General features: G+C 40.1%; 1 protein-coding gene across 6 annotated transcripts in view; it reads right to left on the bottom strand.

Moving 5' to 3' along the window:
- Positions 1 to 26,484, bottom strand: part of ESRP1 (epithelial splicing regulatory protein 1) — a 57,383-nt gene extending 30,899 nt beyond the window's left edge. For 3 of the 6 annotated variants that reach the window (XM_012534996.2, XM_033438279.1, XM_004275379.3), the window contains exons 1-11: positions 26,112 to 26,422; positions 25,475 to 25,603; positions 24,125 to 24,238; positions 21,135 to 21,249; positions 9,595 to 9,693; positions 9,396 to 9,450; positions 8,025 to 8,135; positions 7,773 to 7,905; positions 7,621 to 7,663; positions 5,392 to 5,693; positions 1,805 to 2,023 (exon numbers count right to left, since the gene is read on the bottom strand). In XM_012534996.2, coding sequence (XP_012390450.1) covers positions 1,805 to 2,023; positions 5,392 to 5,693; positions 7,621 to 7,663; positions 7,773 to 7,905; positions 8,025 to 8,135; positions 9,396 to 9,450; positions 9,595 to 9,693; positions 21,135 to 21,249; positions 24,125 to 24,238; positions 25,475 to 25,603; positions 26,112 to 26,243 — 1,452 coding nt within the window. In that variant the 5' untranslated portion in view covers positions 26,244 to 26,422. Of the gene's footprint in view, positions 1 to 1,804; positions 2,024 to 5,391; positions 5,694 to 7,620; positions 7,664 to 7,772; positions 7,906 to 8,024; positions 8,136 to 9,395; positions 9,451 to 9,594; positions 9,694 to 21,134; positions 21,272 to 24,124; positions 24,239 to 25,474; positions 25,604 to 26,111 lie in introns of those variants that run through there. The other 3 variants (XM_004275377.4, XM_004275380.3, XM_033438280.2) reach the window with 3 other exon arrangements.
- Positions 26,485 to 26,643: the final 159 nt, after the last annotated feature.

Here is a 26,643-nt window from a genome sequence, read left to right as displayed (position 1 = left end):
TCTTTTGTCTTTCAAGTCTGTCTCTCACTGACCTGCAACATCCCTTCCCCTTCTCCCTGAAGCCTAGATTGGAATGTGGCTTGTGGATAGGGAAGGAGGAGAGGAATTGGGAGTTGCAACGCACAGTGAAGGGTGGTGAGAGCTGTTATCATCAGCATTGCTTGGGAGCCCTTCTCTCACCTCTTCCCTTGCATCTCTGTTTTAAACCTTGGCCGACAGATGTTTATAGACATTTCCTCTGTTACTAATAGCTTGCTAAAAATCCTATTTAAAACAAAGCTGGTAGATGTCTGCTCCACAGAACCAGAATGCCTTAGTTTTCTTTAGCATAGACATTTTATGGGAGAGAAAAAAGGCACAACCAGCTTATAAGACTCCTTTTTTATTTTATGGATTTCTTTAAAGTCTCTAAGGGACTAGTTATTGCAAATTATTACCATGCAAGTTACCATAAGAGTTACCATACCAGGGAAGTTAAGGACACCAGGGAAACCCAGTCCAAGATGGAAAACTAACATCTTCGAGGCAACTAAGAGCTTGTCCATCATCAAAGAAGCATTTCTCCCAAGTGTAGTCAAACAGGTCACAGGGTCAATGAGAGGCAAATCTGTCTACTGTTGTTAATCATAGAGTAATAATAGCCCCTAGGTTATTAGAAGTGGTGACTCAGAGAGAACCCGAACAATTCCCTGGTGATGCTGCACTGTGGGGAATTTTATCCAAAACGAATCCCATCAGTGAAGCATGCCGAGAGGACTCCTAGGTCAGATAAAATGCTGCATAGCTTCATATTGACGTGAGAGTTAGAATGAGCATGTGCTGGAGTGGAACACCAAACAGAGGCTCAGTGTTTTCTGGTTCCTTGTACCCAGTGGCATGCACTTTCCAGTGAGACAGGATTATGGTTATGAATGCGACCAAATCATCACATGAAAAGAGAAAGTGCAGTTTAGAAAATATTGGTGTTTTTAATACAAACCTATATTCAGACTACGATGCACAGAAAACATCTTATTTTCAAAAATTGATACAACTTCGCTTTTAATAAGGAGTTCCAACATTTTAATTAGAACTACGTGCTTTATGGGTTTTTAAAGTTCTGTCCTGCTTATGATGGCACAAAATACTGGCAAATTGCCCAGCAACTAATATAATTAATTTTATTTAAAAAATGAGAGATACCAAGCCAGGAACTACTTTTAATATGCTTAGAATATATATTGCATACTATAAGAAGCTGATCAGATTTTGATAGAAGATTCTCAACAATTAATTCACTAACACATCTGAGCGCCTTTTAAGATCACATAGTGTTCTAGGTGGTATAGATACAAGTTATTTTGGAGTTTGTACTCTACTGAATGTAATTTGGTATCTACTATATATATGTGAAATAAAATAAGTCATTTCTAAACAGTCTATGGATACAAAATACTTGGGAGCACAGACATGCTCATTGGTTTATATATTGTCTATGATTGCTTTCACACTACAGCAGCAGAGCTGCAGACTTCAGTAACTGCAACAGTAAAATGTTGTATTAGACTGGTAATGTATTTGTTTCCTACCCGACGCTATTGATCATTCGATGGATATATGTGATGATGGAATCAGAGCTGAATTTGAATTACCATACCAATGATAGCATTCTTTCCGGAGTTCATCTTAAAGACCCCTTGCATTTATAGTTAAATCTTTCCTTTAAGACTTACTATACAACTGATGAACATTTGTTACCTTTTTATTGGAAGGGTGTATTTAATAAGAATAAGCAAATCAGTTTTCCAGTAAGTGACTTTCTTACCTGGTGATTCAATACCATGTGGACCCCATGAGTCCGAATATCGGTGGAAAATTCCCCCAGAAAGTCCAGGATATCCTCAATTGTGGCTGCATAGGGAAGACCTCGAAGGCGTATACAGTCTCTAATGTTTGTAGGGGGCACAAATTGCTGAGGTAGTACTGGAATAATGGGAGGGGTTGGAAGTGGAATGAGAGGGGCCGAGGAGAATCGATTCAGCACCTGTACTCAAAGCAAAATAGAAGTGGTTTAGAGCCCTGCTACTCCAATGTTGTCTGCAGACCAGTGCTGACATCCCTGGAGAACTGCTAGAAATGCATAATCTCAGCTCCACCCTGACCTAGTCTATATGAATCTGCAGTTTAACAAGATCCCCAGGTGATCCACAAGCATGTTAAAGTTTGAGAAGCACTCGTGGAGAAAGTTGTTCATGCTTTTCAGCTGGGAAAGCATGATACCAACTTTTGTGAGATGCCTGCTGAGGTATACACCACACACAACACAATGCACTTAGATTAAGGACTTATCCACCTGGACAAATGTCTCACTATCTGCCTTAAGACAATCTGTTGCTTTTATAAGAATCGGGACATACTGTTAAAATGTGGACTTATGTACAACCTATTAGATTTCATTTCACTAGTGTTTCTCTCGATATTGTCTTCACATTCCACCTCCAAACCCAAGAAATATACAGAAAATGACCCAGCAAAGTAATGACAGTCAAACAGTGACTGTATTATATTAAAATATGTCACATTTATAATGATGTATAAAGCAGAAGGCAGAATGGCTGGGTAATGTAAACCTGAAAAAAATCAATTAGTGAAAATAAAAATAATCATGTGAATTTGAGACAGTGGCAAAACAGCGGATCTTGAATATATATATATATATATTTTTTTTTTTTTTTTTAATTTTTTGGCCACACTGCACAGCATGTGGGATCTTAATTCCCCAACCCGTGCCTCCCTGCACTGGAAGGCGGAGTCTTAACCACTGGACAGCCGGGGAAGTCCCTTTGACTACCTTTTAAATTCATGGAATCCTGCTATCTTGAGAATGGATGCCAGGTCAGGTACATTTTGGAGAAAGAACTGCTCCCAGGCAAAACTCATGTTACAAGGTTGTTGTCTACTTTTGTCTTAGTTTAGAATATGCCTACTAGTTGATAATACGAGGAGGTCCTTGTGCAAATGCCGTGTGTGGAATCCCCAGGATTTCTGAACCATTTACCACTGCAGCCTTTATCAGCTCATAACTAAAAATATAAGACAATCAATGAACTCCCCCCAGATTGCCCTAATTTCCTCACTCACAGCCTGTCCAGTTGCTATCTGAATAAGAGGTGACAACAATCAAAGAGTAAACACAACACAGCCAAAGAGAAAGCAAGACTTTAAGAAACTATGCGAACAATTCAGACACAGTACAAACATTAGGGGGGAGAACACAAATAGAAAATAAATGTTATAAACAAACTTGGGACAGGAAATGGTCTAGCACCTACAGTGCCTGCCAAATAGGAGATCAGTAAAACGTTATTGAATGAAGTGATTATTATTAATGAAAAGAAGACAGTGCAAAGTCTATGACTACTTCAACACTTATTAAATAAATTATTAGAGATGGGAGGCTGGAAAGCGAAAGTTCACCCACACTCAAAACCACCTATGGCTGAGTCAAACAGAGAACGCATACTCTACAACCAAACCAATTAAGGTACAGTAGCCAAGGCTCTGTATGATTCTAGGGCATGATTTCCATGAAACTGTTCTTCGAATTAAAGATCTAAAATAAAAATCTCATTTTTCCCCTTTAGTTTGGGGTGTTTGAAGTCTAAAGCATGCTCAACATACTTTAGAGATTCAGAATTTATGATATTCATTTTCAACAAAGTACAGAATTGTTTAAACTACAAGAATGCTCAAAGCTTAGGGTTCAAGAATACCAGTACAGGGACTTCCCTGGTGGTCCAGTGGTAAAGAATCCGCCTTCCAATGCCGGAGACATGGGTTCGATCCCTGGTCAGGGAACTAAGATCCCACATGCCGCAGGGCAACTAAGCTTGTGCGCCACAACTACTGAGCCCGTGTGCCACAAAATACAGAGCCCACACGCCATAACTAGAGAGAGAAAACCTGCAAGCCACAACTGCAGAGAAGCCTAAGCACTGCAACGAAGAACCGGCGAGCCACAACGAAGATCCCGCAAGCCGCAATGAAGGCCCGACGCAGCCAAAAAAAAAAAGAAAAGAAAAGAAAAAGAAATAAGAGTCAGTGTCTGAACTGCTTGCAAAAAAGACCAAAGGAATCATTGAAATGACTATGTTCTACTATGGAGCCAAGTAAAATAAGTTGAAGAGCCATGTGAAACAGTCTATAGGATCTCAGGTGCAAAGTTAATACTAACTGACCCTTGAGAGAAATGTTCAGCTGGTAAGTCAAGAAGAATAGCTGAAAGGCTTGAGACCCTACTACAGATGGTTTTATGCTTGGATCTTAGTGTGTTTTCAGGAGCTGACTGTCCCATCTGTGCCTCAAAAACAGCGCTGAATTCTGAAAGGTAGTAACAGGACAAAAGGACAATTTGCACTGTCACCAGCAATATGGAACTGATCAAGTCTTTTGGGAAATAAATTTGGCAAGACATTAAAGCCTTAAAAGCTCACACCTTAGATCCAGTTCTAAAGAAATCAATGAGAAATTGACAGATAGGGACTTCCCTGGTGGCGTAGTGGTTAAGAATCCGCCTGCTAATGCAGGGGACACGGTTTGATCCCTGGCCTGGGAAGATCCCACATGCCGCGGAGCAACTAAGCCCGTGCACCACAACTACTGAGCCTGCTCTCTAGAGCCTGCGAGCCACAACTAATGAAGTCTGCGCACCTAGAGCCCGTGCTCCGCAATAAGAAAATCCACTCCAATGAGAGGCCCCGCGCACTGCAATGAAGAGTAGCCCCCACTCGCCGGAACTAGAGAAAGCCCGCGCACAGCAACGAAGACCAACGCAGCCAAAAATAAAAATCAATTAATTAAAAAAAGAAGAAATTGACAGATAAGCATGTTTACCTAGAAATTTCTTCTGATAGAAAAAAACCCAACCCAAATGTACAATAGAATTAATAATTATATGCCCCTGTGAAACACAGTATTAACTTAAAGATTAAAATTTTCAGACATGAGTAAACTTTTGAAACCGAATACAAAAGTATATCTACAGCAATATTCCAGTTATATAAAAACACAGTATTTTTGTGTGTATATTAACATAACAGTGGCTATCATTTGGTTACAGAATAGATATTTTTCACGCATTTATACTTTCTGTAATTTCCAAGTTTTATTTTAACACAAGGAATAATGTATTATTTTCAGAAATAAAGAATAGGAACTATATTCAATACCTTGTAATAACTTATAATGGAAAAGAATCTGAAAAAGAATATATATATGTGTGTATAACGGAATCATTGCTGTATACCTGAAACATTGTAAATCAACTATACTTCAATTAAAGAATAAATTAATTTTTAAAAAAAGAAAGAATAGAAATAACGCAAAGCCACCAACATGCTCTTTAAAACCAACCTGCTGAACTTCAGCTGCTGTGCTCCTGAAGAGTTCAATGTATCTTTTACCCAACAAGTCCTTATGCTTCCTCAATGCGTTCTGTGCATATTCCTCACAAGCAAAGAGGACAAAAGCGTCCCCTGTTGGCCTACCATCTGGGTACGTAACAAAGAGGATGCCTTCCTTCCCCCCAGTGATGGGGCAATGCTGTCCAAAGAAGGCCACCACTTCATCAGCTGTGGCCGTGAACGGGAGCCCCCGCATGCGGACAATGACTTGGTTTTCCTTGGAGAGAAACTGGGCAACCTCATTGGATGTACCTAGGGAACACAAATATCAGGAAGCACAGGGAGAAGTGGTTAAGACATCAACTTTACCAAATTTAAAAAAGTAAAATTTTTGGCAATGTCTTTAATTCATAAGTCCCACACTCCCATATGAATTAATAACATCCCAGGAATCAGAATCCTCTTCCCATAAATTTAAAACTTTCCCCCTACCATTTTCATAAAATACCCCTGTTAATATAGGAAGGTAGCCATACAGTTACATCATGGACCAACCACCATATTCTTCTCAAGGAGAGGCAACTAGTCATGGTGGTTAAGGGCACAGGCCCTGGAACTAGAAATGTCTGGGTGCAACTGTGGCTTTACCATTTACCAAGTTATGACCTCAGCCAAGTTTAACCTCTGTATCTCAGTTTCCTCATCTGTAAAATGGGAGTAAAATTACCTACCTCATAAATTATGAGAATAAGTTATTACATAGAAAGCTCTTTAGTGATTTTTGGTATTATTTTCCTGATTACTTTTTATTAAGAAAGGTCCAAACATACTCGAGTAGAGAGAATAATGAATATACTTAGCAGCCAGTTTCAACATTTATCAACACTCTGCCAGACATAAAGCACTTTGTACAGTGCTGCAGCAAATACTCAAACACACATCCTTTACTAGTAACATTTTCCCTAAGCACAAATTCTTATCGTACTGCGCATATACCATGAAATCCCAGGCACTGATGTGGACGTTAACTTTGCCATCTGCAATGTTATCTGCCATGGAACCTCAGGACCACAGCACCTCCAAATATACTTTATCCCCAACCAATATCAAACAATGGAAACACTATTAACCTTGAAGCTCTGAATTGGGAAGCCTTGGTTTATCTCAAGAAAAAAGTGCAAGAAATATACCAGCACATTGTATAAACAGCATATTGTTACTACAAGTTTTACAGTTGCAAAGATTTTTAACAGGACTATATAATGAAGGGATATAAATGTTCTCTGTATTTAAGGGGAAATCACCTTAGTATATTTCGGCAATAGGTGTCAAAAGCCCCTTAAAAGGTCCACCCACATTCTCTGAATTAGCTATCCTATTTTTAGAGATTTATCCTAATGAGTGGCACATACAGAGATACAAAAATATTCACTGCAACATAGAGTGAAATGGAGGTAAGCTCTAAATGCCCAATAGGATTGTTTTTTTAAAAAATTATGGTACATATAATACTGTACAGCATTTAACATTTAAGAAACTTGAGTAGCATAAGAAGATATTCATAATATACTAAAAGGAGAAAGGAAGTTAAAACAATATGAGCAGAAAAATAGGAACTTACAGAGTAGGTGCACATATAGAAAAACATCTGTTGGACAAACCACAGTTAACATTTTTTATGCATCTGTTATTTTTAGGTTTTAAAGTTATGAATCACTCAAGAATTAGATAATGACTTTATCTGTTCCCACTTCTTTCTGACCGTATTACTACAAACACCATATATTCTAAAATACTAGAAGCCAGAATGCTACCATGTTCCCGGCCACAGATGAGTAAAGGAAGTTAAGAGAAAAACTAGAAGCAGATATGCAACAATTCCAGATATTCTGATATGGCCGTTTGAAAGTAGTTTTCAGACCATTTAATTTCTTTCATGAACTACTCTTTCCCTTTGTACAGGACCTTATATGACCCTTTGACCTTTGTATAGCACTATTTTTAATGGCTATTTAACTACAGTTGGTTGACTCAAGCCTTAGGGCAAGCGTTACACATTACACTGACAATACTGGATATTTCTTCCTCCTATTAAAAAAAAAAAGTCAACTTTTATGTTTCGTTGGGAATAAAATGACCCTATTTATCTACCATTCATGACCCTATTTATCTACCTTTGCTATATAAGTAAAATTTTAGATTCTTCTTATTATAGCCACATTATATAAAAGGTACTCACCGCCAGCAATTTTAAGAAAATCTTCACCTGTTGCTTTGTAAACCTAAGAAAAGAAAGGGAAATTAAATTCAGTTTCTGAGCCTTCTGATATGAACACTCATTCAAGATGCCAGGGTGGTCAGGGTGTCACATGTCAGGTTGTGAGCACATACCTCAATGTACCGGGTCCCCATGTGATGTTTGTGCCTCTGGAGTGCTAGGTCTCTGTGCTCCTCACTCACAAACCTAACCAGAGCTTCTCCGTTCCTTCGACCCTGGGCATTCAGACAAAGTGCTGCACCTCCCCTTTGAAATTAACAGAACAGAAAGCAATAGGAAAAAAAACGAACAGTGAGGAGAAAATGACAGAAAATCTATTATCCCTTTGGGATTGTTAAATAAAATAGAGATTAAGGAAAACCAACTTGGCAATATTGAGTCCTTTGAAGAATCTTGCAATATCTTGATCCGAAGACTGCCATGGCAAACCTCGTGCCCTGACTACTGTGTTGTCATCAATAAGTTCCATCTTGCTGCTGCGGATTCAAGCAAAACGTCAGGCTGCATGATTAATGCTAGGCAGTCTGACCTATTACCCCCAGAAGACAACTGGCCTATTGACACTTGACGTATTATTTCTTTGGAGTTCAGACAGATTTGTAGTACTGCCCAACTTACTTCATAACCTCAAAAATTATCTGGGCACAGTTCAAAGTATTCTTTAGGTGGTTTACTATACAAAGGCAACTGCCCATGCCAGTTCAGCACAGCTTGCTCACCCAGCAAACCACCTATCAGCTGAGTTGCTACTTCCTTGTTCTCAAAAGAACGCAGCAACAATTCATAGGAAGTAAAGTTCTCCCAATACTCTCATGGCCTGTAAGTTCCTACAGCCGAGAAGGATGGGTTTAAATTCCTTCTCTGATCTGGCTAGTACACCAGTGGGGTTTAAATCCAGTTTGACAGCAAAACTTAAGATCCACCTAAAGCTGGTAATTAACCCACATGGGTCATGTGTGCACATGGTAAGAAGTCTGCCATTACAATATCTCCCCTATCAAACGGAGGCATCACAGAGAGCCTTTATGGAAATGCTTGGGAGTTCCCACACCTTAATGAGTCATTTCTAAATTACCTATTCTATATTTTGACACCTTCTGATGTTCTATTCCTCTCATATTTATATTTTCAGTACTCCTAGGACATTTCCTAATGAGTCACTTTCTCCACAACTAAATAGGCCTCAACATCTCTCTTATGGGCAAACATGTCAGAAGTTTCTGTTCACTTCAGGCACCAAGCAATCTCATGAAATTCACTGCAGTGATTTACAAACTTAAATAGGTCGACTTGTGATCACAAACAGAGATACCACCATTTCATACTTCTCCCCAGTTATTTCCTTTGCTTTAAAGTAGGAGCTGATAGAACGTACTTAAAATTATCTCAGTAAAAACCTTGTGAACTCTTTTAAAGCCTATGATTTTTTCCTTTGGAAGTTTTCCAGTGAGGATGGACAGTTCAGAGAGGCTAAAATCAGAATCGCAGACACAAACAACACAAACTTATGATGGACCTAAAGTCATAGTGACTAAGGATACAAATATTTCATTAAATGTTAATCCCAACAGCCAAGCTTACTTTAAAATACAATCTTCTTTAACAAATGACCTATTATTTAAAAATGGATACCCAAAAGGTTTAGTAAAGTTACTAAAATATAACAGGAGTTAAATATCACAATATGAATAAAAACACATTAAAAGGCTCAAATGGAATAGTATTCAAGTACTTACCAAGTGCCACTTTCAAATTTGTAATTTACTCTTTCTGGATCTGAAAACCTGTGATCTAGAATGAGAACATACAAGTCATCATTTTAGCTATCAGGGAGACAAAGCCGAGGGGGAGGGTGGTGGCGATTCAGAAGTATAGGAGAGGGAAAGTAGATGGGATCAGATACTAGGCCCGCATTGTTACAACACCAATACTTACTATAAGGGTCTGAAATCATTGCTAAAATTATATTTCCCATATCTTCAACTTGACAGGCTCCATACCGGGAGGCTGAACTATTCTTCTCGAAATTTAAACCTGGGAGATTAAGTTAAGGAAACATTTTGGGGAGGTAAAATGAGGTTGCTTTTACCCAAAATTAAACTCTCATGGAGCCAAGAAGCCAAGTAAAACGCATCTTGATTGACAATTCTTTGAAATCTCAGAATAGCTGCTTCCCATCAGTCTGGACTTCACCCAGGCTTCCTGAAGTGTCCAATTGCCCTATTGGGCTAAGATGGCCAAATCAATCCTGTCCTGAGGATTACCAGGAACAATAATACCGGGAATAAAATGTTTATTGAGTGGTAGCAAATGCATGAATATTGAGCACTTTAGCGTCAAACCATGAAGCGTACAACAAAGTTAACAGAATTCCTACCCTGTCTTTACAACACACAAGGCAATGACCATGCTGACTTAAAGATACAGTTACATCCTTCAAGACCACAAGGTATTAAATGACTTTTTTAAGCCCAATGTTCAAAACACTTCAGATTACTGAAAACATGTCTGACTCCATTTTTATCCAGAACTCCCTTCTAGAAGATTTTTGGAACCCCGTAACACACCCATCTTGGATGACAGCAAATGCTTGTCCTTTTAGAGTAGATGTGTAGAAACGGTTCAAGCACTCAGAGACAACAATGGCTAATGTAGCTTTTGATTAAGTGAGTACACTGTTTGGGTAAGCCAGGAAACATGGCTTTTAAAGAAATGCATGGCTCAAGTTGGGTTTGAGGGTGCAACCAGAAGAGATTTCCATCAAGTTTTGCCTAAGTTTAATAATGTAGTACAATGCACATAACAAATAATACTATGGGACTCTATCTTTTCTCGAGTTTAAAATGAAAACAGCCATCTGAGTGGTGGTTATTAAGATGTTTGCCTTATTTTATAAAAATGTTTCCTGACTGGTATTTTGTATGTAGGGTAAAATGTGAAGACAAATATTAAGAAAAAGTCGGTAGGTACTATTTTACTGCAAACAAAAAGGATACAATGTAAAAACAACTCAGGGATTTCTCCCCACCAAGAATTATAGCCAATCTTCTGAATGAGTAATATTCTATTCTCAATTCAAAATTCCTTTCTATTTCATCCCCACAGCTTCCTCTTGTCTTTCTCCAGTAAAGAGACATGCTAAGCAAATTCATTTGTGTGTCATCTCTCAACCGGTTACATTTCTCTGTAATTAAATATGCTGCATGTAGAAAGGCAGCCATATGTTCCTTGGCAAATTACTTAACCCCACTAAACTTCAGCTTACCTGTAAAGCCAAAGCTGTGATAATCTTTACCTCCCTGGGCTCTTGTGAAGATTAAATGAGATAAAACAAGCCCAGGACACAACGCAGGCATTTAATACGTGATGCTCTCCCCGCTCTTCCTAGAACCCTCAGGTGATCAACTTCCATAACTTATGATAATCACACTTTAAGAGGGTCACATTTATGACTAAAAAATCTGAACTCACCAGATGCCTATTTGTAGGCTCACAGGATAATCATCAAGCTAAAATGGTGGATAATTTCTGCATTTCCCCCTGCAGTCCTGCCCTTTACATCAATCATCTAGTGATGAAATAAATGTGCTCCCCACTGAGGGATTAGAAAATCAATCCCAAGAGATGTTCAAGCAACAGAGCAATGACCACTGACTGGGGTCATTAAAATGATTTTCCTTGGGAAGCTGTACTATGAAGTATTTATTAATTCAGCGCCATTTTCAAAGAACATAATGATAGGACAGAAAAACTGGAGCCAAAGGATGAAGATGCTTTAGGGAGACAACTGCCCTAAGTTTTCTGGGGAGATGGGAGGGACTTTATGGATCCTTACAGAACTAAGAAAGAAGAGCTGTGACTAGCTATAGTTTATCATGTAAACTCTGCCACCAAATGTCTGGAACCCTGCAATTCTAATAACACTTTCAGCCTTATAAGGGCGTACAATGAAGTAAAGAGAAACATATCAAAGGAATGGAGACCAATGCCATTGTATAAGCCAGTGTTTCCCAACCTCAGCATTAGTGGCACATAGGGCAGATAATTTTTTGTTGGGGGGGTGGGGCAGTGTCCTGCGTACTATAGGATTTTTAGTAGCATGCTGACCTCTACCTACCTCCAGTAATAACAATTACAAATGTCTCCAGGGCTTCCCTAGTGGTGCAGTGGTTCAGAGTCCGCCTGCCGATGCAGGGGACACGGGTTCGTGCCCTGGTCCGGGAAGATCCCACATGCCGCGGAGTGGCTGGGCCCGTGAGCCATGGCCGCTGAGCCTGCGCGTCCGGAGCCTGTGCTCCGCAACGGGAGAGGCCACAACAGTGAGAGGCCCGCATACAGCAAAAAACAAACAAACAAACAATGTCTCCAGACATTGTCAAATGTCCCCAGGTGGGTAAAACCCAGCCCAGGTTGAGAACCGCAGGTATAAGCCAACATCTCCCAAGAGTGGCAACTTAACCCCTTGCCATCTATTGATTCAGAGACAACTTTTACATGTAGGAGACCATTACTAGATAGAAATTTTGAAGAAATCTGACCAAGGAAACACTGCATAAGGACCAACCTGATGCTGTGGCAAAACCCCTATCAGCAGAGACAAACACACACACACACACACACACACTCACGCAAGCATGCACACCCTACACCGTAAGGAACATGGATGAAAACACAGCAAGAGTCAACCCTTGATCCTCACCCTATTTTTGTGCAGCCCAGAGAAAAGTACGGCTTTTACATTTTTTAAAAGATTGTAAAGAAAGAATGAGCAGAGACTGTACGTGGCCTGCAAAAAAACTAAAACATTGACGCTTTAGCCCTTTACTGAAAAAGTTTGCTCACTTCTGACCTAGAGGAATGAAAATTGCCGAAAACAGAGAATGCCACAGAAACGTTTGCCACATCGTAACTTTCTATCCCAAAACAGAATCTTGGGGAAAAATTAAGCTTTGAAGGAACTGGAAACTATATTCAATTCAAACAAGTTTTTTCTCCTCTATCAATGACAAGAGACATAAACTTTCTCACCTTTGCTCAGGTAACTCCCCTATAAAACCCTCTTATCTTCTTAATCCCTTAACCAAATTAGACCATGGATCACTCCCACTCAGCACCAAAGTCTTCCCTAACTGCTCTAGGTCACAACCATCAAGTTAAGAGTTGATTAGATACTATTCCTATAAAATATTACTCTCTTCAACTGTATTATGCATTTCCTGAGCACAGGTCCGCTTTCCTCTGATCTCTTTCCATCTACCACAGCACCTATTACTTCTAAGACTCTACTGACATAATGATGGCATTTACTACACACCATTTTGTGCCAAACACTGTCTATTTCCTCCTATTTTTGCAGTAGCCCTGCCAGGTAGATAACAGTAAAACCAAACAGATGAAACTAGGATTGAGAGAAGTTCTGTAACTCATTCAAGTTTCCCAGCTCTGATTTGACAATGTGTCTGTAATTCCTTGCACCAAGATAAGAAGTTTTGCTTAATTTGTTTTGTTTTGAGCAACAGTTTGTGAGAAGCTTTCTAAATGTACGATATGAAAGCCAAGTGAAAAAGCAACAACGTAAAGTATCCTGTCTCTGTAGAATAGATTTGTAGCTGAAGATTTTACTGAAGTCTACTTTTTAAATTAAGAATATGTTCTAGACATTTGGCTAACTTGGTCCCACGTAACACGTCCCAACATGTTTCCCTTCAAGTCATCACACACCAGGAAGATCAGCAGCTCTAAGCTCCCAGCAACTTTTAAAAGTCACCCAACCTCCTGCATGCCCAAACCACCCACCCACTCACACCACTGTCTTCGGAAGATTCATTCAGTTTTTCATAATTCTTACCAGAATGTAGCATGAACAACAAATAAACGGGAGTGAGAAAAAACTTTTAGTGCCAATTCTTTCTCCTATCAATTTATAATTATATATTGAATTACTTGCTGCACGTCTGATCTTGAGAGAAGGAAAGATGAGTCTGTGCCTCCTGATTTATGGTTGTCATGCAACTTAGTCATTCTGCCCTTGAGGCAGCCACAACAGCACCAACAGGCTTAGCCAGCTTTGCAATGAGGAACGCCATGAGGAAACGAGGAAGAGTAAAGCCAGACATGGTGGGAACAAAATGAGCATGTCAGGATACAACTGAGCAAACTGCTGCATTTACACAGAACTGAGACAAGTCCTGAGACTTCGCCTATAGTTGAACAGAAGGAACGTTTCCTTAGTGCCACAAAGTCCATCAATATTAACTTCTCCATTCAAAAGAAGTTACCTTTTCTGACTGCGGAAAATGGACACATTTGGTTTCAGAACACTCAGTTTTCCCAGGTAAATAACCTCTCTTTAAAAGTAAGTTCTTAGTTTCTATCTAAAAGAAGCACACATAGGGGGCTTCCCTGGTGGTCCAGTGGTTAAGAATCCACCTTCCAGTGCAGAGGATGCAGGTTCAATCCCTCGTTGGGGGACTAAGATCCCACATAGGGCATCTGAGCCCACACGCCGCAGGGCAACAGGGCACAGGGCAACTGAGCCCACATGCCGCAACGACTGAGCCCTCAAGCCACAACTAGGGAGCCCATGTGCCACAACTACTGAGCCCGCACACTCTGGAGCCCACACACCATACCTAGAGAGAAGCCTGTACACCGCAACTAGAGAGGATCCCATGTGCCACAACTAAGACCCAACGCAGCCAAAATAAATAAATAAAAATTTAAAAATAAATAAAAATAGAGCTTCCCTGGTGGCGCAGTGGTTGAGAGTCCGCCTGCCGATGCAGGGGACATGGGTTCGTGCCCGGGTCTGGGAAGATCCCACATGCCGCGGAGCGGCTGCGCCCGTGAGCCATGGCCGCTGAGCCTGCACATCTGGAGCCTGTTGCTCCGCAACGGGAGAGGCCACAACAGTGACAGGTCTGCGTACCGCAAAAATAAATAAATAAATGAATGAATGAATGAATAAACAAATAAATAAATGAAGCACACATATAAAAATACATTGTGGAGCAATTAAGTTTAAACTATGTTAAAATTGCATCCCAATTCAAAATTCCAACTCAAAGCCATTTTTCATTGCCATTAAACACCGCCCCGCCCCCACAAGACAACAAGTTTTTTTCTTCCCGTTCTACTCTGTTTACTCTTTTATAAGAGTAACACAACTGCCCATATTGCCAGACATTTTTCATTAAAATTCCTATGCTAAAGGAACAAAGGAATAGCAAGCATAAAATGTCATGAGAAAAGTTGAAATCGTGCTCCAACTAAGAACTGAATTTCCTACAATTATGTGAAGGAAAAAACAGAAAGTGATAAATTACCCTTATAGGAGTTGTATAATTTAAAAAACAGGTTCTAGGGACTTTTGCAGCGGTCCAGTGGTTAGGACTCCATGCTTCCACTGCAGGGGGAAGGGTTTGACCCCTAGTAGGGGAACTAAGATCCCTCAAACCTGCCGCATGGCCAAATAAATAAATAAATAAAATAAATAAAATAAAAAACAGGTTCTATAAATAACCTGCTATATTTTAAAATGAGCTTTGAAAGAAGCAAATCAAGAATGCCAGTGTAGGGACTTCCCCGGTGGTGCAGCGGTTGGGAGTCCGCCTGCCAATGCAGGGTACGCGAGTTCAATCCCTGGTGCGGGAGGAGCCCACATGCCGCGGAGCAACGAAGCCCGTGTGCCACAACTGCTGAGCCTGCGCTCTAAAGCCCATGAGCCACAACCACAACTCCTGATGCCCGCATGCCTAGAGCCTGTGCTCTGCAACAAGAGAAGCCACGGCAATGAGAAGCCCACGCACAGCAACGAAGAGTAGCCCCCGCTCGCCATGGCTAGAGAAAGCCCGCATGGAGCAACGAAGACCTAACACAGCCAAAAATAAATAAATAAATAAATATTTTTTTTAAAAAAAGAAAAATGCCAGTGTAAAAGAATGTAACTAAGAGCCAAAGCAACAAAAACTTTCTTTATACCAGTAATAAATGCTGGGGAATCTAAAACCATAGTTTTAACTCTATTCCTCAGAAGCTTACTCTTTCCAACAGGGGGAAAAACAAACAAAAAAAGCGAGATCCATCCTACCAAATATTACTTCAGGAGGTATTATTGTTAACAAAGCGCAAAACTGACAAGTCAATTATACCTTCGAAGAAATAAGGTAGAAGTACGAACTAATGCAAAAAAAAAAAAGAAGATAAAAATTTCTACTTTAGAAAAAGACATTTATATGGCATAAATAAATTAGGAAAGGGAGACTCCATGATAATGTCTTCCAAAGCCTTCTAAAACAAAAAAACTATCCTGGAATTCCGAAACTCATATTTTAAAAGTAAATAATTTTATAATCAAAATAAACCACACAAAATTAACATAACAACTCTGAGTGCTGGCCAAGGATATACAGTATCTCTAGTCACCTAACGTATTACAGACCACATACCAGAGTATTCGCCAGTTTGGCTCACATCATACCGATGTGGTGCCAAAGATCATTTCTTCCCCCCTCTAGCCAACAAGGTCAACTACTAACCCAACTTAACTGTACACTTGGTGATACTTAAAATCCCTTTCATACGCAGAAAGGTGCCAAGGAGGATTCAGCATCTGCGTCCACTTTCTAAGAGCAATGAAGGTTTTGCGACTGCAAAGGCCCAGTTCAACTAGTCATAACAAATAAGCACATAAGTGCAGAATGAACCACACTCGCACACACTATTTTTACTTATGGAGAAGCTAAACCCTGAAGCTTACCTGTACTAACATGTAGCTGATGTTTTAAAAGATCTATAACCAGTCTCACGAAAGATTAGGAAAAAATTCTTTAGGCATAAGATAGTTTAGATAAGGTCTTAAATTAATAAGGAAGTCCTTTCAGAGTCTTTGGCAGATGGCTTTCTTCTTTGGAGACATGCTACAACCCAGTCGACACTGGAGAGCACACAGTAGGGCAGGCAGTGGCTGAGTGGTTTCATGTGCTAGCTCATTATTCCTTGCAGTAGTCATGCCCATTTTAAGATGGGAAAACTGGGGCTGAGAGGTACAGTAAATTCATCCCCAGTAAATCTGACTCCAGAGCTCGTGTTCTTAACCACTCTGCTAGTAAGGCTATTATCTCCATCTTTAATATATGGGAAAAACTTGCCCTCGTCACTGTGTCAGTAGCACGCCCACAGAAACACATATCGTATACCCCCAACAAGAAGTGGTGAAACACAAACACAGGGAAAGACACACACACCCCTACTAACACTTGGATGGGTAGACAAGAGTGGTTTAGTGATTTTTTTTTTTTTTGCCCTGTTAATGGAAAGCTGCACTAGTGAAACGGCATATGCTTATACTATCAAACAGCACATACGGATGCAATACCCTACAACTAGATTGAAATTTTACAAGATTAACTTCCCTTTTCTCCTGAATAGTTTAGTCTCAGGAAACATAGACTATAAATTTATAAGGGAGATAATCTATTTAAACAGCCAACCCCACCCTCAGATAATCTTTATAAATTCTAGAATATTATCCCCTAGTTAACAAGCAGACTGTTTGCAGTCAGACTCAGGTTCAAATGCTGACACTTCTAACTTAAGATAAAATCTAAGCCTCAGTTTCCCTAGCTATGAAAAGGGGACAATAGCCTCCACGGGGCTCTCGGGAGGCTACTGATGGGATAAACAGTGGGCACCCAGCTGACAGACAGTTCTCTTCTTTCACCTGCTCTCTGGACAAGGCCATACTTCATTTAAAATGAGTTCTTAGTAAAGGCGGGGCAAAATGAAATAAACACAACGGCAGAGGTCTTGATCAAGGAGAATAAATCAGCTCATGAGTTACAAAGCTAACAAAAAATAGGTTAAGAAACCAGGAGGAAGTAATTCCATCCAATACCGTTGGGGGAAATAGGTTTGTTTTTTTTTTTTAAAAACAGATAAGTCATTATACAAATAGCCTCATAATCAAAATGTACTTTCAGCAGGGGACAACTAGCATTAATTTCCCCAAGGGACCTATGATAAATTTCTTCCTTTAAAAAAAAAAAAATCACATGGGCCCCAATTCCTATCATCACACCCTCACCGCCTCACATGATTAAGTAAAAAGCTTACAAAATGCCACCCACAGTTCACCTGCTAAATGAGGTCTTCTTTCCAGCTAGGACTGCATAACTCAAAGCAGGTAACAAAACTGCAGCTGGAATAACTCAGAGAGGATCAACTCTAACACCAGAAATGGTTTTAGAACCAACACAAGGACAAAAGAGGAACATATGTGCTAAAATAAGAACGAAGACTGCATTCAAGAAATGCCTAAACCTTTTCTTTTATCAAAGTGGTCATACTACTTCACTTACATAGCACCCACGGTTCACAAAGCTTTCACTGGGGACTACCTGAGACGAAAGTGAGGCTTGGAGAAGGCCAGTAACTTTCCCAAGGAAGCAAAGCTGCAAATTCTTACTTGTTCCTTTCTGAGGGTTGGCAAGAGCCTCTCTCCCTCCCCCGCTGGTTACCTGGTGGAACAGGTAATCCCTCTGGAGCAAATGACTCTCCGTCTACTTGGCAAAACCATCAAGGATGCGTAATGAGTACCTTTATGTTTCCAAATCCAGTGCCATTTCCACATTAGAAAGGAAAATGTTTAGTGGTCTGAGAGAATTGGACAGCTCTTTAGTTCAGACGTTGTAGAAATCCTCTGCACAGTCAAATCTGGTATGATTGTCTTTGACCTGAGGAACTAGTTTGATGGCCTAGTCAGGGAAATAATGAATCCTCTGACTAAGAGTCATAAAGTAACTGATCACAGCAGCAACATAAAACAAAAACCACAGATACAAAGGCTTAATAACATTTCTTACCTGTTAAATGGGAAAGAAGTATGCAAATAAAACACTAATAAAAACATTTAAGATTAAGATCCACTTTGGGGGGAATTCCCTGGCAGTCTAGTGGTTAGGACTCCACTCTTGCACTGCAGGGGCCATGGGATCCTTCCCTGGTCGGGGAACTAAGATCCCCACATTCCATGCGGTGCGGCCAAAAACAAAACAAAAAACAAAAATCCACTTTTTGATTGGCAATAAGACTAAAAAAGCTAAGACTTCCAATGTAAGTCCAAAGAAACTAGGCTAAAATTAGGCTGTTTTAAAATAAACAGAAAAATTCCCTAATTTTTCAATGAATGCATTACGTAATGGTCATGAGATCCTTCCTCAAATGTCAGGTGTTATATGGCTGAAATGAAGGCCAGCTTAGCTTTATTCACAATTCACCTGTTTACTGTAGTCAAATATTTCTGATCTTCCTCTCCATGGTACTTGAAAAATAAAACTGCCAACAAACAGTTACAGAGCTAAGATAAAAAGGAATGACAGAAAAAATAATCAGCATAGCTTACCCATTCACCTTAGGTCACCTTTAAGGGCAGACAATGCAAAAACTATATAAAGGTATATAGTACTTTTAAAAAGTACGTATATATTGTGCAGGTAAGACAGCATAGAGCAAGTAAAAAGCCCAGGTTACCATACTGAAGATGTTTACTAATAACCCCAAATCGTATATACGTGAAGCTCTTAAGAAGAAACCAAGGAGAAAAAAAATAGGTAACCTTTTAACAAGCTCTCTGAACTGTGAACACATTGAGAAAACCAAAATACCTAAATATAAGAACTTCTTATTTGTAGCTATGGAAATTTTTAGTAATATCTGACCTACAATTACTAGGGAAAGATTTTCTTTGCTAAAAGAGAAAACAGAGCAGTCAGGGATAAACGGTTCTTAATATACTGTCTTTCCTACTCAAGTTGTCTTTTTCTAAATTAACTTATTACACTTTCCCTTCAATATCTACTAACACTTTGCCAGAATTTTTCATTCTCTATTTTGTACCAGCACATTAAATGGTTTAGCATTTGCTATAGATGGGATTGTTGTCCCTCCCCAAAATTCATGTGTTTAAGCCCCAACCCCCAATGTGACTGTATCTGGGGATAGAGTATTTAGGAGGCAATTAAAGTTAAATGAGGCCATAAGGAAGAAGCCCTAATCTGTTAGGCCTGTGGCCTTATAAAGACAGGAAAAGAAAGATACCTCTCCCAACACTCCTGGCCATGCCACTCCCCCTACCCGCCATTTGAGACACAGGGAAGAGGCAGCTATCTGAAAGCCAGAAAGAGCCCTCACCAGAAGTCAGCCTGCTGCCACCCTGATCTTGGACTTCCCATACTCCAGAACTGTGAGAAAATAAATATCTGTTGCTAATAAACCACCCAGTCTATGGTATTTGTTATGGCAGCCTGAGCTAATTCATACAGCATTTAAACCAACAAAACACATAGCAAGTTTTTCTACTGTCCCAACCTTCTAATGAAACTTGTAAGAATTCACTCAAATGCGCTTATTCTACCCTTCTCCCGGCACTGCTGGGAGCTTAACCAGTAATTAACTAGTAGCTAAATCAGCTACACCAAAATTCTAGCTACCTACTTCCAAGAAGGCAAATAAAATGGGTCTGATCTGTCTACAAATGGTTAGGAAAAATATCCAAACAACCTTTTACATCAAGAAATTTTGAAATAAAACAAAAATCAAGCTTTAGCACCTGAAAATGGATGAGAAATTTTTAGAATAAACATCTATACCCCCACGTTCATGAAAATAACTTGAATCTGACTTCATGATGATTCTCATAGTGGCTTTGGGCGAGTCTCCAACACTTCTATTACTCAGTGTTACATCTGATATGTTAGCACATGACTCTTATTAGTTAGCACTTTAAAGACTTACTGGATGAAAGATGATGGGTCATTCATGACAAGATTTGTGATTATAAAATTTACTTTTACAATACATAATGCATCAGATATATTTTCTTGGTTATGAAAGAATTTGGGGTACAATCTCAGCTTCATCTTATCATCTCAAAAGATGGCTTGTAATAATTACCACAATCTACATGTATTTGACAAACCCAGAGAAGGTTAAAAGGGGTGCCAATGAACAGCTGTTTGTCAAGAGTATACATCCAAACTTTAAAAAATTTTTATCCATTCAAAAGAAGATGAAATAAACCCTAAAACCAAGATAATCAAGAACAAGTGGCCTTAGAATTGGCAAAGAATGTGGTCTTCACCACATTCTTTTATCAATTTTATCATTTATCAATTCATCAACTGAAAAAACAAAACAAAACCACTCCCGTAATCCAAAATTGAATTCTATTTTAGATGTTTTCACCTAACAAAAATCCATGTCTAAATCCATCTAAATCACTATTCAAATTCAGTAAATTATAACTACTTTGAAAGACGCCAGTAATTGCACCATTTTTCCTAGCACAGTAGACAAATTTTGGACAAGTCAATTTTCATGCACTGTCAAAGTTAAAAATGTTTTAAAGTTTCTTGAATTGCCATTGTTTTCTGGAGCTGTCTTTTCAAATGATTCCTGGGTCATCACTTAAAGGATACACTCTGTCATTGCTGCAACATCCAGTTTATCAATATCAGGTGAACCAGGGCAACACTTCTTAAACTCTTTCCGAAGATCAAAAAAGGAATAGAAGCATTCAGGCAATAATACATTCTGAGGAGGGACAAGGTAGACACTGTTAACTAGATAAATTTAGTTCAGTGATTCCCTAATGATTGGGAACCTAAGAATTGAATGTAAGTAAATTTTACCACAATTTAAAAAAATATTTTTAAGTTAAACATTAGAGCGTCTTCATTTTCTGTTACAGTATTACATCCTACATAAAAGTCTCATGGAAGAAAACTTCATCTTATTTTAAGGCAATAGATTATACGTTTGTGCTCCATTATGTATTCCATTCAAAACAGTTCTGAAGCTATAAAACATTTGGGCTATTATATTTTCTGTTTGATAACATTATGTACTTTGTCTAGCCACAATTATTTTAGACCATCTGTATTTTCACCCTGTATTTAGCCCTCTCAGTTTTCATACAGATGCATATGTTTACAATACATATCTAGATATAGGATTCTATGTGTTTATCAAAATTTAGTTTTCTATTAAAACCTAGTAGTTTAAAATACTGGGTTCTAATAATACATATTCTGTGTATTAAAATTAGATTAAGACAGTAAATTCCTGATTACCTGAAGAGGATTATTTTTGTGCCAAATTATAGTCCCACATTAGTTTTCCTGACCATTATTATTTTGGCTAAACCTGAGAACTCAAATTACACTTAAAAAAATATATATATCACAAATCTCAACGGCAAGGAGAAGTTGCTACCAGTCGTTCTTAGCTATTAGCATCACTCTTGTGGTAATTAAACAAAGCTCAACTGTCAGAGCAAATATTATACTATTGTGTCACTTTTTTTTTTCCTGAAAAAAAAAATCCTCATTGAATAATTTTCAAAATTTAATTTTGTTACACTGAATTTAGATTTTTTTTTTTAAATTTCAAGATAATTTGTATTCACTTATGGGGAATTTGTACATTATAAAGTCAAGGAAATAAATACTTTTTAATGTTTGTGACCCATAATATTTAAGTAATAATGTCTCTATATAAATTTCCTTTATTGGATTCTATTAGATGTGACCTGCTCACGCTATATTTGAAATAGGTATCACTACATCATGGTGACATTTTCCAAAACAGTCACCAAAAGAACTGTGAATCTTCAAGATTACCTACAAAAATGCTTATGTAAAAGCTGTTTATAATGACAGTAACTCAAATGTCCAACAATGTTTGGTTTTAATAGGTATATCCATTTAAAATACTGAATATTTTATTTACTGCTTACGAAGGATACAAATGTTATATTAAATTTAAAGTAGGCTAAAATGTTTGTGTAGTATGAATGCTCCTTGTAAAAGTAAGGCTTTTCTACAACTCTGAAAGAATACATTCAACTATGTTCACATTCAAAAAACCACTTTAATGTTTTCTGACTGGAAGGATTATTTTCTTTTATGTTTTACCATTTCCTTATTTTTCTGTAATGAATAGAATTATTTTCATAATGATACTAAATTAATTGTTTTAGTTTTCTTTATCAAAATCCTAATAGAAGTGGCTCAGGAAAATGTCTCAATTTTTCTCTGGAGGTTTTCCCACATCCAAAGCAGTGTACCTAAAATAACAGAAACAGCTGTTTTCCTCCAGCCCAATAGGGAAGGATTAAGTTTTATCCCTTATATGAGTTTGAGGGGAAAAAAAATTCTCATATATATCTATTTCTGGATTAAGGGTATAGCAATTTATCTAGCATTTAATTAATAAAATATACTCCCCCCTTTTAATCAAATAATTACTAAGGTTAATGTAAAAAGGAGTGTTTTCTTCAAGCCTCCAGATAAAGGAACTTGAGTTTCTCCTTCAGACTTTTAAAATTGTCATTATACATTTAGTTCATGTCTTCCCTTTTCCCTATTGGAGTAAAAAGAAAGAAAATGTGCACTGACTACTCACTTACAACATCAAACGCCAGTTTAAACTTTTCATTGCAAGACTGACCTCACAAAGTTTCCTTAAAAATATTTTACTTCCATCTTTTCAAGTTCAGTATCTGCCTACCACAATAAAAAGTTACAGCTCTAATTAATTAAGTTGATAAGATCAACTATATTAGCAATGATTGATTACACTGGGTCTGCTGTCTGCGCTCACCATTTTTTCTCAGCCCCTCAGTATTCTTCCCAGAGAGAGAAATCACATCTACAGTAAGGTAGTATTTTTCTCGTTTCATACTCTTTTCCATACCAGAAAGATAAGTAAAGGTAAAAGATGGGGGTGACCCTATTGTTTTGATACAAAATTCAATCAGTTTTAAACATTTACTTTAAGTCACACAAAGTACAGCATGCTATAATTAACATCTCACTAGTTATATGGTGAAGTCAGAGTACAAAACTTTTTAATGAAATTATTAGAATTGCAATTTAAAAGTTTTAATTGGATTTTTCTTTGCTCTTTCCTTTCTAGGATAAGGCACACAGACGGGAATATTACAATGTATTAAAATGCAGTTCTACCTGCTTGTAGTTATTTTAAATGTCAAAAATTCAGCTAATATGCTTTGGAAAAGAGAGAATGTCAAGCATCTCAAAAACTTGACATAAACAAAAAGGAAACTTTTATTCAGTCACCAAAGGGTATCTATAAAATTACTGTAACCTCAAACATCTCTATGAAAGCGTTGTGACCTTTTTATTGTGGTAAAATATACATAACACAATATTTACCATTTTAACCATTTGTAAGTGTACAATTCAGTGGCATTAAGTACATCCACACTGTTGTGCAACAATCCCCACCATCCCTTTGTCATCTTCTCAAACTGAAATTCTGTACCCATAAAATACTAACTCCTCATATGCATATTTTTAAAATGGAGAAACTTGGATAAACCATTTTTTAAGCGTCCAGTCACCCGTAAGGTCCAATCGTTTTTTCGAGAAGCCAGCACTCTTACCTTCTTGGAAGCCTCAGGATGCAGGATTTGCCTGACATGAAGCTGCCCATCAGTACAGAGACAGAAGGAGGTTCCTACCCCAATATTCAGCTCATTGCTCACTGACTGGTTAAACTGAAAAGAACAAAACACACCCAGGGATGCAATGGATGCAGGATTTACAAACTCTGAAGAGTGGCCCCACTTGGTTATAACCTGAGAAAACCGCGCTAACTGCTGTGAAGAACACCGCTGCTGGGGGCAACATTAGAAAGACTCCGTTCCTACAAACTGTGTAGCTTCCTTTATATAGGTAGCTTTCCAGTCAATCCTCAGTTTACGTACAGGAGAATTTAGTAAATGCATTCTTCCTCCCGTTCAACACCCACCGCCTTCTATTTTTGTGATAAATCCATTCGAGACTTTTAAGTCAGAGGTCTCATTTCATCAGCAAGTTGACTTCTGATTACGTCATTCTCTGGTGCTACTTTTTTTTATGTTAGGATGTTCTAGACTTAAGAAAGATGTCAGTTTCTGATTCGAATGTGGGTAATGTGTATATAGACCTCTGGAAAATCTAGTAATACGTTTCCTGTAACACACCACAGAAATGATCACTTTCCCCTATAATTCGCAACTCCTGTGCTAGGGCAGAAGCCGTGAGAGCTCCGGACACGCACCTGTGCACAGGTGTTTAGCGCCCCGCCCTATCCGCAATCCAGTACCCGTCGGCACCCTGGAGCAGCCGGTTTTTAGGTCACCTCAATCCCAGTCAGGGGATTCCACTACTTTCACGGTGACCCAAGGAGCAGCCTCACATGTCCGGGTCTGCAAACCCTCCCGGCGCTAGGACCAAGGCCACTAAAGAAGCGGAACCGGAACCGGGCCTTTGGGAGTTCAGGAGCCTAAACCCAAGCAGGCACCTTCAGGTTCCCACCGAGCTGGGGCCGCCTCCAGCACGCCACAGCTCGTCTACACCACAGCGCCCCCTGTCCCAGGGCTGAGCTGCAGACCCAAACCCGGCAGAGGGCTGGCGTGTCTGGGGTCTGGAGCTGGAGCGCTAGGATTCAAACTCCGCTCATCACTCGACTGGTAAAACTCGGCAGATTCTCTGGCCCCAGGAATAATTCAGGAAGCAATTCGAAAGCTAGCAAGTTTTGGCCCAAAGACCCCGGGGGCTGGGAGGCGAAAAGGAGCAGCGACCTCCTCGCAGAAGGTCCACCAGGGGCTGCAAGCCCGGGTCTTGTCCCCTCGCTCCGGGGACACGCGTGGACCGCCCGGCGAGGGCGTGGGACCTGATAGAGTTGGGCTGGCTTGGAGGGACGCCCGGGTGGCTAAGATGGGGTGGGCGGCGCGGCCCAGGGCTGTCACCTGTCGGAGGGCTTGGTCCAGCTGCGGCGCCGAGGACAGGCTCTCGGCGTCGATCTTAGTTTCTTCTTTACAATCCTCCGTCAGCTCCAACTGATCCGGTCTAACTAGTACTTCGTGCAACTGTCCCACCTCCGGGGGAGAAAATTAGGGTTCAGTTTTCCCTTCTTCAGTTTGGGAACCTCTACCTTCGCTCTCCTTCCTTGCGCCCCTTCTGGGGCGGCCCACACCTCTCGACGGGTCTGGCCTCAGAATCAAAGCTCACTTGTCGCCAGCGGCTCCAGTGGCCGAGAGGTCGTCGCAGCCCAGCCCCCAGCCCCACCCCCACCCGGATCAGGTCCGAAAGGCCCTGGAAGTGAGCACTTGGGCCCCCAGGGATCCCACCCCGCCTTCCCGGGGCGTCCCCCGTCCGTTAGAGAGCATGGCTTGGCGGCCCCCGGCCTCCCCACTTGGGCCAGATTTTGGAGGACTGAAACGGTTCCAAGGCGGTTGGCCAAGAGGTTTGGTTTTATCCTGGATTCTCTAGGCCCCGGGTCCAGCCTCCCAAGTGGGCAAACAAGAGCACTTGTTTACCGACTCCCCAAACTTTTACAAGCCCTTGCCCCACTCCTATCATTTGGACAGAAACGTGGATAAATACCTTCTTGTTGGCCAGATCCACGACTTTCCACAACAGCAGGATCAGCTCCTTCTCATCCGAGCCCAGCTTGGCCCCGGTGGCCCCAGCAGTGATTCCAAAAAGCACCACCAAGTAATCCGGAGACGCCGTCATGACGATAGGCGGGGAGGGGGAGAAGGGGGGTCGGGAGGCGGTGAGGTGAGGTGGAAGTGAGAACGAGGAAACCTGTGCTAAAACCTCTTCTAAGAGAAAAAGAAAGAGCGACCACCCCCCCCTCCTCGCCGCCGCTGGTGCAAAAGGCGGTAACCAACCACCCAAGCCCACACCTGGCCGGAGCTCCACACCCAGGGCAGGAAGGGGGGTGAGAAGGAGGGCGGAGGAGGCCTGCCCTTTTTGTATTCAATTGCCCGTGCGTCTATGCAAAAAGCCTGGAGCAGGGCTGCACCCGTGGGAGGCGCGCGCAATGGCTGAAAGCTTTTCTGTTTTGGGATGTGGCTCTACCTGCCCGCCCCTTCCCCCTCCCCCACGTGGTGCAGGTAGGAGACACCTGGCG

This window comes from Orcinus orca, chromosome 17 (assembly GCF_937001465.1).
Source record: "Orcinus orca chromosome 17, mOrcOrc1.1, whole genome shotgun sequence".
In the NCBI taxonomy this organism is placed as follows: Eukaryota; Metazoa; Chordata; class Mammalia; order Artiodactyla; family Delphinidae; genus Orcinus; species Orcinus orca.
Note: the sequence above shows the minus strand (reverse complement) of the source record. Positions and strands in the feature narration are given on the sequence as shown.